Source organism: Batrachochytrium dendrobatidis, assembly GCF_000203795.2.
Source record: "Batrachochytrium dendrobatidis JAM81 unplaced genomic scaffold BATDEscaffold_1, whole genome shotgun sequence".
Classification (NCBI taxonomy): Eukaryota; Fungi; Chytridiomycota; class Chytridiomycetes; order Rhizophydiales; genus Batrachochytrium; species Batrachochytrium dendrobatidis.
In genome coordinates, this window is record NW_006281099.1 from 3113352 (window position 1) to 3124913 (window position 11562).

General features: G+C 37.7%; 3 protein-coding genes across 3 annotated transcripts; all 3 read right to left on the bottom strand.

The window, feature by feature from the left end:
• Positions 1-57: 57 nt before the first annotated feature.
• BATDEDRAFT_85330 (uncharacterized protein) lies at positions 58-3354 on the bottom strand (the record flags this gene model as incomplete). The annotated part of the gene is made up of 5 exons (XM_006676327.1): positions 58-2275; positions 2360-2526; positions 2619-2786; positions 3049-3137; positions 3210-3354. The coding sequence occupies 5 exons, from the start codon at positions 3352-3354 to the stop codon at positions 58-60; spliced, it is 2787 nt and encodes a 928-aa protein (XP_006676390.1).
• A 1073-nt stretch (positions 3355-4427) lies between these two features.
• BATDEDRAFT_85329 (uncharacterized protein) lies at positions 4428-5288 on the bottom strand (the record flags this gene model as incomplete). The annotated part of the gene is made up of 1 exon (XM_006676328.1): positions 4428-5288. The coding sequence occupies one exon, from the start codon at positions 5286-5288 to the stop codon at positions 4428-4430; it is 861 nt and encodes a 286-aa protein (XP_006676391.1).
• Positions 5289-6375: 1087 nt separating this feature from the next.
• BATDEDRAFT_22176 (uncharacterized protein) lies at positions 6376-9128 on the bottom strand (the record flags this gene model as incomplete). Its single annotated transcript, XM_006675429.1, has 2 exons — positions 6376-8966; positions 9062-9128. 2 exons carry the CDS (start codon positions 9126-9128, stop codon positions 6376-6378), a joined length of 2658 nt encoding a protein of 885 aa, XP_006675492.1.
• Between the last annotated feature and the right edge of the window lie 2434 nt (positions 9129-11562).

The window sequence follows — 11562 nt, forward strand, 5'->3', positions numbered from 1 at the left end:
GCATAGATCTGACTGGCATTATAACTTGTTGTTGTAAAATCACTACCTCATAATCCATCACCAAAGACCAAGATTATACGCCTGCTCATATATGTCCTTATTGTATACCGCTGTGATTCGAGTTCGGTCACTTGTCAATTTATCTCGATAGTGTTTGGCTTCAGCTGGTGATTGAACACCTTGAATATACTGCGTGGCATCATTCCACAGTTCAGGCGGTATGGGTGTCTTGTCAAGACTCGAGTTGTACCATTGTGGTTGTTGTGGAGCCACATGCGCAGTCGAAACAGTCCGACATGCTGGATTTACTACAAAAAATGTCAGAATTTTGCAGTGTCCTGGTTGAGTTGGATCTGCAAGTTCAAATGATTGTTCTTTGTGTTGGTATAGATTGGGATAAACTGCACATCGACCATTTGGTACTTCAAGCGATCCTATATACTGATTGCGTCGTGATTCTCGATTAATAATGTCATACACATCTTTCCAATACATATCAGATGCTCTTTGATAATAAAAATCAACAGCCTCGCGGAAATCGAGTTTGGGTGTGGTGATATTTTCCACGTCATAGTAATACAGTCCAGTTGCAACAATCGATTCGTTAATTGGACCTTCAATGTGCCAGTCTCCCTCGTTGTATTTAGGTTTGGATGGTGTCAGTTGAATGTTGGTGAGTTTGACAATGACTTGTAGATTACGACCACGCAGTGATACTGGCTTTGCCGATTCATAACTGGGTTCAAAATGTTCCGGAAGTGTTGGTACATACACGGGACGAATGACTCGAGTGTCTGGTTCCATACCACCACGACTTGATTGGTTTGGTGGTTCATATCCCTTTGTGCCATTGTGAATATCAATATACTTGAACACTGGATCCATCGTTCTGAACAGACTTTCAAACATTGGGACAAAACATTTGAATATTTTGGCAATGCATTTGTACATGTCTCGATGCCATATTGGATTCAGATTGTTGATGTATGAGTTGATGGTCACACTGCCATCCTGTTCGACACGAAATTCACTCGGAAGACATTGGAACTTGAATGATATAAACTCGGGACTGCTGTCAATGATGGGCATATCTGAAACAAGTCGAGTCGATAGCAATATATCGCATGGTACCATTGTGGTGTATTTGAGTCGTATATCCAGTGGTGCAATCATCGTTTGTCCATATACAACACTGTACATTGATGCATCAATCAGATTGTGCACCATTTGACCAGTGTTGTGATTTGATCCATGTTCAATATCCGATACATTTGTCATCAATCGCGTGTATACATTGTCAGGTATGCCATTGTCCAGTATATACGTCAGTTCAACAGGTCCTGGTACAATTGTGCCAAATCCATCACTGCCACTACAAACAAACTGTTTGACAAAAAACTCGAGTTGTCCCAGTGCAAGATTAAATGTTGATGGTGATATATTCCGATCGAGTGAGTCAGCCCTCCATTGCTCCACAATATGCTGGTTTGTGATATCGATCCACCACATGGGTTTGCAAAGTATAGAATGGAGATACTGGATATACCGCATTTCGACAAGTGTGCGTGCCTGTCCATGTGTATCTCCGGCCATTCCAGAACTCATATCAATTTTGTCATTGTCGTTGTATGGCTGAATATCCGAATTAGCAGTGTAAACCAGATGTTGGAAACACGTTTCAATGATCTGGCCAGCAACCCTTCTGTTTGTGTAGTGAGTACCATCCGATTTTACAATAGCCATTAGATTTTCAAACATCCCGCCTTGATCCAACTCGGTACGTATTGAACTGTCGGGATGATTGTCGGCAAAATCAACAAGTGTTTTGAGTAGTTTTACAATACCAAAACAGCCATACAAATTTACATCTCTACGTGAAAGAATAGTGTTGAGTTGCTTTACAATTTCATATTCTTGAAACACCTTGATCATCTCGGCCTTGTTTGTAGATTTCTGAATCATGTCGCTGACATATTCAAACAGATACAAAAAATCATACATATTGGCATCATACATCAATATCGTCAATTGCTCAAAAACCAACGATCGTACAAGCGATACAGGAAAATCGTGCATTTTGGATGCAGCTGCTACAGCTATCTTGATTATGCGTGTTTTTAGTCTAGAGTTGTCGCTGTATTTGATATACAAGTCGTTCAGTGCTTGAATCAAACCCGACCTTATCAACTCGGCTGAAAGTACTTCACATTCTGTAACATTGCATAAACTCCGAATAGTATCAATACTTTCATAAATCACTGCTTGATCGACACTCCTGTATTCATGTCATGTCAATCCAACCATGTCAAATTTACCAATTGTGATGACTGGACACACACTCATGCATAACATCACATACCTGAGCGTATTGACTATTGCTGGAATGATACCACACTCCACTGCTTTTACTGGGTCATGACGATGAATATTACAAAATATGGTTTTAAGATTTTTGATAAACCCAACAGCAACTAGACCATTGGATGATTCCAGTCGTGAAACAAGTCTTGATACCACGATGCCAAACTAATGATATTGTTCAATGTCAAGTATACAATCAACATGACATGACAAGACACTGTACAAACTGATCCAATATTGTATCATTGTAAACATACATTTTCATCGTCAATATCATAACAAACGGTCGAAAACAGGTCAATTGCCAATCTGAGCATTTCTCGATCCGACTCGTGAACAATAATCTCAACCATTGGCTTGATGTCAAATTTATACTCTTTACTCCAGCGTCCACAATCGAATAACTCTGTACATGTTTTTATCGCCTATATGCATATTGACACTAGATGAGTTGAATGTCAATCATTTGATCAATATCAATCATGACTTGCCGCTATTTTGACTTGACGGTTTGATGATTGCATGAGTTGTGAAAGTTGGTTGCTTAGTCGATGAAATACTTTAAACCGATAATCACCGTACGTCATACTCAAAAATACTGTAGTAAACTCCATTACTTTGATCTACACAACACATGTTGGTTATTTTAGTCATGAACAATCCATTATTGTTACAATATATGAATACCTGTAAACTGGGTCGATTATACTCCAAATACTTGGCTGTGATATCTTCCAGTTCAATACTTTGTAAGCGCAGCAATACATCTGTAGATCCTACCATTTCAAACCAACACAAAATCAGCAACAGTTTGAACTCATCAATAATACAATTGCTATTAAACTTACTGTAGCCCTGTTGTTTCAACTCCTGTAGCAATGCAAGCAGTCTGACCCATATTTCATCAGCCTTGTATAGTTGAGCATCCGTTGTTAATAATTTCAAATCTTCCATGTGTTGGACCAGCTCTTTCATGATATCAACACAATCCATGTTTGATAAAATTAGTAAAGTTGAATTTTGATTTGACAATTTCATTCATGCGAATGTCCAACAATTGCCAAGAATTGTTCATGTTTGGATTGTTGTAAAACACACAAACGAGTTGTTCCATTTTAGTATTGTTTTAACCAGTTTTTTGTAACAAAATTGGATTGTTATCAAACATGCATTTAGAAATACTGTAAATTAATATTCTGAATGTGATTGTTGTGGATTTGGTTGAATAAACAAACTAGTTTACTACAACACATGGTAATGGATTACTAAACATCATCATAAATCGGATGTGATCAAATGGACTAGAATGAGATCAATGACAATTGCATTACAATGTGTGGTGATTAAACCATCGAGTATTTCCAAATACAAACTTGAATGAAAAGTCTTGCCACAATACTGATCAACTGTATTACTGTTTACACTGTGGTATTATTGATGTATTGGAATATTTGGTGTTCAAATACACGATGATAATGGTAGTACAAATCATGGTAGTTGTACAAACCAAACGTGATTAAAGCCAATAATAATGTCAGACAAGATTGGATAATGAATTAGCGTGTAAATCATCAACATTGACCAAGATTGATTGAAATGGTGAGATTGAGTTGGATGGTGATGAACAGTCAGTGTCATGAACACTGTTATTCAGTGGCCTATTTGACGTCAATACAACACCATCAATACCATGCTGCATATATTACATTGTAAACTGTCATAAAACAACACTAATTGACCAATATCAAACCAGTTGATGTTGCAATCTACATCCGACTTTGAGCAAGTGTATTACTCCGTTTGTTGTACAATACACGACATGATCAGTTGATGATATCATGCAACTGACAAGTGATTGCAAGTATGTCTGATAGTTACAATCAACACTGGTTGTTATCAAGTCATTGATGTATATGTAATAAACCGTGTCAATGTATCAATCAACAATCCAGTAACTGTCAATGTAATACTCAACACAATATACACAAACATGCAATACAAAATCAATATTATAATTTTTGGTTCATTTACAATACTTGCAAATATCAACAAAATAAAGTTTAAAATTATTCAAAATCCTCGAGTTTCAAAAGCGTCTTCAAAATCCGATTCCGCTCCTGATTCTGCTTTTCCATCAAATCTTTCAATCGTTGTCTTGCCTTTACTATTCTATCATTTGGTGAAATACACTCTTCTCTCAATATATTTTGGATTTCTGGCTTATGCCTTGGTTCAGATATCTTTTCGCCTCTTGCCAACGCTGACTTTTGTTTCAATCCAATAGTTACATAATCATAATAGGTTTGGCATTTCTCTCGTATTTCTCTGGACGTCTCGATTTCTTTCAAGTCAAGTGCGTTCTGATCTTGGGTCGATAGAGTCTTTTGATTTAAGCCAGTAGTGTCAGACTTGGATTTATCAGTTGGTTGTTTTCGACTTTGTTTGGAAGTACTTGGACTAGGTTGATTTACTGGCTGTTGCTGACCTTTTTTGCAAGTGTCAGAATTGATTAGATCCATTATGTCTTGCCATTGCTCTTCGGAAGTGCCTGGATCAAGTTTATCAGTTGGACGTTTTTGACCCTGGCTGTAAGTGTTTGAACTAGGTTGACCTATTGACTGTTGCTGACCTTTTTTGGGAGTATCCGAGTCAGCTATATCAAACAGTTCTTTCCAGTCATTGAGAGTGTCTGAACCAACTTCATCTATTAGGTATTGCCAATATTTGTCGGAGATGCTTAGACCGGGTTGAATAACTATGTTTTGCCAGTTTTGGTCAGAAGTGTTTGGACTGGGTTCATTAGTTGGACCAGACACTTGACTGGAAGTGCCTGATGTTTGGGATGGACTATTGTTATCAGTCGGTATCAGTATTGCATTAGCGGTTGCTGTCGCACTCAGTACGAGTAAAATATCAACCAATTTCATCAGATTGATCAATGGGTTTAAACAATTGGTACAAAAGTAGTGTTGAAACTGATGTTGATTATGAAACTCGAAGCAGTCGATTGTATTTGTGTTTTTGTATACCAAGCCAATCCTTTTAGGTTAACTCATGGCACAGAGTTATTTGGTTTTTGTGATGAGCCAATATCAAATCACAATATAATGTTATTCATAATATTGATGATCATGTCAATCATATGATGCTTTTACGACCCTTTGATCAAGTATATTGAAATCACACCCTTTGAGTGTTGTGTAATCGCAAACGCTCCTTTTTACAATCGTATTCATGTAAAATGGTTCACTTTATTCATCATGCAGCGACTGTATTCTGCATTGCAATATGCAATAGTTACTACACATTGACTGCATTGCATGTTTGGTATACAACAACAACCATCATATGACATACAATCAAACTATAATGTTGAATTTATACGTTGTGCACTCTTAGTAATCATACATTATACGATCACCAACTCATCCATTGCAATCCACATGTTTGGCTCAACTACTTTGATGATGTCAATACAACCATAGTTCTAAATACCAGTTGAAATCATCAACCAAATGCGAATCAAGTAATCAACCCGAGATCGGGTATGAAAGCTAAAAAACCAGTGAAAGAGTCCAAGAACAAGAACAAGACAATAGTGCAATGACCATTATCAACTCGAATGGTTTCATGTCGCATCAAACCATTGAAAATGCAGGTTTAAATGCGGTTTTATCCAGATCTGTACCGAGTTTCATTAAACAACCATGACAACTCTGATTGGTATGGTAAATATCCAATATCAACTTTCATTCCAATGTCTAAAACACCAAAAAATACAAAAACCTGACAAGTTTAAAAACACTTGCAATATTCCATCCATGACAAAACCAGTCCAATTTAAAAAATGGTTTGAAACTTGCATATTTCACTCGACCAAATAAAAAGTTTACATGTGTTGATTGAAATAAATTTAAACAATAGTGTATAGGATAGTTATGCAAGTACTATATTTATTCAAACATGATCTGATGGTGCAATCAATGATGTGTTCAGCAACATTTACAGCCCATTTCAACTCATGGTAACACTCCAATAATTGATTGTTGCTCCTTTCATCTGCGTAGCAACATCTGACTTGAACATGAGATTAACAAAAAACTGTTTCGTCTTGGTTGTCACTGGGAACTTTTTGACAATTGCTTCGGATCCAGAAATACTATTTACAAGTATATTACCATCTGGACCAAGCGTATTCAAAAGCGATTTCACACTTCCATCCACATATACAATATACAGTCCTAAAAAGTCGCTATAAAACTGTGATTCAAGTGCAATATCAATTTCAACAGTGATGTTGGATCCAACTGGCGCAGTATAGTATGATCGGATCTCAGTCTCTATTTCAGGACTGTATTGTATTCCGTCGCCAATAACCCATTTACCATTGACCGAGTTCCATCCCTGTGACTTTTTGGTAAATGGCGAGTTGTATATTCCAACCGATTTACTGGTACCATTAAACTTCCATTTGACACCGCGCTCAAGCTTAAAATAATCTTTTTGTTTTGGAGTGCGACTGATATGCTTATGTGTTTTGAGAACCTGTTTGCCGTTGTTTTGGCCAATGATACTGACCCGAGTATTACCAAGATCGTTGATCACAGATGTCAGTTTGAACGAGTGTTGACTTTTTATGTTGCTTTTAAAATCGGCAACTGAAAGTGATTTGCCAGTGTCATCAACAACTGACAGTTGATTGATTCCCTTGACTTCTACATCAATGGTTACGTCACTGCTAGTAATGTAGTAATTGATACGTTCAGAAACAAAGTAAAGATTGTTCAGTCCAGTTCTGACACCCAATGTTTTGAGCTGATCGGCAATACGGTCAAATTGAGAATTTTCAGTGGATCCAGACAATAGATCCGTCAAACGGGGACGTACAATGTATTCGGATACGACACCGGTATCTTCGATCAATTGGCCTTGCTGTTTTCCATTACGTATCATCTGTCGAGCTCCAATTTTAAGAACGTTGGCATAGCTTCGACCAGTTGTTTCGTCGGTTAGTTCTTTGTAATACGGCATTGGCTTAAAATCAACGGGATTAAACACAAGGAGTCGTGAATCAAGCAAAAACATGTCGGCACCACCACCTCCAGTTGTTCCATCTTCGCCAAAAACATAGCCAGTTTCGGACGACTGAAGTGCTGCTGAAAACTCTTCGCATGCAGAGTAGCACATGGCATTAGTAAATGCACCAACAGGTTTGAGATAGGCTTGACCATACATGTTTGACTGATTATACGAAGTTCTGTCATGATCAATAGAATACTTGCTACCAGGTGGAGTCTTGTACCATGCTGGACCAGAAGTGTCAAAAAAGCGCGTGCCATTAACCAGAGTGTTGTATGTGACAGAGTTCATCAGATATCTTACTTGCGTTGGTTGAAAATCGGGTTTGAAAAGTTGTGGAATGGCATTAGCAAACTCACCACTACCACCTCCATTTGCACGGATATCAAATACAACAGCATTGGTGTTTTTGAGTACAGTGCTCAGAAGTTTGTGAATTTCACGAACAGCCTCCACATCTGCTGGTGCATCAGTTTTAAGATTTTTTGGCATAAAATCATCCAATTTAATAATACCAAGATTCTTGGATTCGGGTTTCCAGATTGCCCAGCTGATAGTAGACACGTTGGCGTTTTGGTATTCGAGAGTATGGTTTTTTGATGGCTGTTCAAGTAAAATTTGACCAGTCTTTTGCTCTTTATGGTCATGCTCGGATATCATTGATGGAGTCTTGACTTCTTTCTGAGTTTCGAGTTGAGGTTTGGCTCCAGTATTGGAAGCATCAACGCCAGCGTCAATTATACTGCTAGAGTTGGTAGGCTGAGGTGTTCCAGGTAGAGTTTTTCCAGAAATTTTGGCATACAATTGACTAGTAATATTCCAGCATGATGAATCAAAATAAACCACCCACGGAGCTTCAATGTCGTACACTTTTCCAGTATCTTTTGATTTGAACTGATATTTGATCGTATCAGTTTCTGGCAAAGGAGTGTATACACCAAAACGAGACGTCATGTAACCAAGAGCACCATGCTGGCCACCATAATCATTGGCACCACCTGTTTTGTCCTGGTTCAAGTTCCGATAGTCAGCAAACGGCATACCATCAACAAGTAGTAATTCATCGCCAGCTTTGATTTGGTCATAGTCCTTTCCAAAAAAAGCACGCAGACTTTTATTGTCTACGTGCTTTTCAAAGACGACGGTTGGTTTCTTGACCATATCTGCATCGCCCTCGATAAATCTGAAAGAAAGACCAGTTGTGGCACTGAAACAAGAATATGGTCCAGATGGCTCAAAATGGGTATGATGGTCGCGCGCAAGAATAAACGCATTCAAGAGTTCAATCTGCATCTCAGTATCGGTAAGATTGGATGCATCCAGTTTTGCACGCAGTTTCTTGATGATCGGGAAGGGATCGGCACGCTCACCATAGTGTTTGATTTTAGATTCATAGTTGGTCCACAATTTCAAACCATTTTCAACATTGGTCAGCACGACGTTTCGTTGTTCGTCAGTGTATGGCATAAAAACAAATCTGCCAGCGTCACGGTGTTCTTTGATAAAGGCCCATGTAGGCATGGATTCTATAACGTATGCCAATTAGTAAGTTTTGAACGATTGCACAATCCAAACATTGACAAACCCAACATAAAATAGACTGATCAACAGATTTGCATACCAGATTTATTTCCTTGAGCATTGACAGCAAACGCAGCAGAAGCAATGGCTAGCAGTGAAAATTTCATTGTGGCTGCAGTATACTATTGAACTGTATTTGGCAAGCGTATCAATACTATACGGATTGAGTTGTTGATTTGTAGCAGTCTGATGATGTTTGATAGTGGCTGACGACTCATTTTTATATTTTGATAGGTTTGACTGGCAATACTAATGCTTGATATTCTTGCATCCATATGCTATGCTTTGCTTTTATTAAAATGCTTGATATCGAGCAAGATAACGAAATCGAGGTATATATTTAGAACAAATAAAGCAACGAATTTGTAGATTAACCAATTTATCCATATTACCACACATGCCATGTCAATTGTATTTTACTATCCAACACAACATCCAACTCAAACTGCTGTGAATCCAGTTCAATCAATATGATGATTGATGGTGTATTGACATTTGTGAATTATGCCAGTCCGTATATCAAATATACAGAACATATTGGCTTGTCAATAGATAATCACTTGTCAGCTGCAGCACTGCCAGCAGCTTTATGCTCATTCAGTCTTGGGTCTGGTACGTGGTGCTTACATAGGTCTGTTTAACAGCATTTCAACCATTGCAATTGCACAGCTTGCATGCTAATGGATTGCTTGTATACCACTATGGCTGTGTATGTTATATGCCAGCTATATCGAATAATTGAACGTAACAAAATGTGCTGTATTTATCCATACACTATCCAATCATCATAATTTGTTTTTTAGTAAATGGTTGTCAAGTATCTTGCTCAATTCTGCTGCTTGATCTGTATTTTTTGAACTGGTTACTTGGCCAGATCTGTTATTTCGGGTTGATGAGTGTCAACCCTATGAGTTCTGTTTGGTCAGGGTTATCATACGATTGATTTGCTGTTTGTGAGCAATGTGTTTGGATGGCAATAATGGTGTTTAAAACAGCCATTGTATAACATGTATTGACTCGAAAGCAAAATGGATCCACAAACTGTCTGGCATGTATTAGGTTTCCTTTGCGCAATATGTTGAACAGTTTGATTCTGATTCCCGGTTGTTTCAAATTGGCAAGTATGAGGCAGCCAATGCTCAGATCATAACTGGACACCAGCATAAATCCAAGTGTCGAATACAGCTTAAAAAGATTCCATCTTAAATGATTATGCAGCATCAAGATCTACACTATGCATGGCTTGATTAGCTACCCTTAAACCTGAATAGCTATCGTATTTTTGATTGCATTACCAATGTCATGGACACCATACTCTTGAACCATGTCAACATTCATGAATAATCATATATGCTGTATAACACTGGATTACTATCGACTGAAACAACTTTTATACTCTGTTGTTGTACACGTTGGTTATTGATATATTGCACATGCTGATCTACCAAGTGATTAGTTCAATCCAGTATACTGACGACAAATGGAATCCAATACAAGATAGTGAGCATTGACAAATGTAATATTTGACCGTATAACCGAGCATTTGTGCTTGGACGAGACAAACCACAATATAATCAATAATAATACCAACCAAGATTGACAGATTATACTAGTGTATAAAACAGTGTTGGCTGGATTGAATTGTTGGTTTATTTGTTGATTTACAGTTGTTTTTTGAATGAATTTATTTAAAATAAACTCGGGTATTGAGATATGAAATGATCTCATGTGAACAGGCTGTAATCGTACAAACATATACTGTTGGTGTTACAAGTTTATTGGTCAACTGTTGTATGACTGTGCTGATGATGGTGTCAAAACAGTGCCTGTTACCAATGGTACGCTACTATCACAAACTCGATCGATCCAATAGCCATGTATACACATTGTTGTCAGTTACATCGAGTGTTTGTCCAAATAGGTCGATTCAGATGGGTTGCATATAACTGACTAATCCAGCATTCATCCATTGTCAAACAACAATAATGCACAATACCACCAAGTGTGCAATTACACTTGCACTGATCAGTCGTTGCACAGTATGCATTGGTCAATGTCCAGCATATGTGTCTGCAACTAAATTGCAGTCCATGACACACCCACACGATCCAACATGACAAATCATGTATCATGAGTCCAAGATTGATCAAAAACATGATCATGGTAAACACAGCATGTTGTTGCATATCAGAGTCGATATATCGAGTGACAGTTGCACACTGGCTGATGGTGCACAGCGTATCAGTCACAATATGTCAGAATATTTGGAGCTTCGTGATTTGTATAAATGTAGTAAAGTATAAAGTAGATAGAGTATAATCTGTAACTGTTAGTAGTTATCAAAAGAGAACAAATCAAAAGTGTAATGGAAGTTGCACTTTAATCCAAGATCAGCAGACTTGGTCTTTTCAAGTATAGTAAAAAGGTGTAATAAAGTAATTAGAAAGTTGAAATAGTTTGACGAGTTGTTTATTGATAAGAGTAAGCATTTTAGCTTTATAGTAATTGTTTGTTTGTCTTGTGATACGAACAAGTAACACA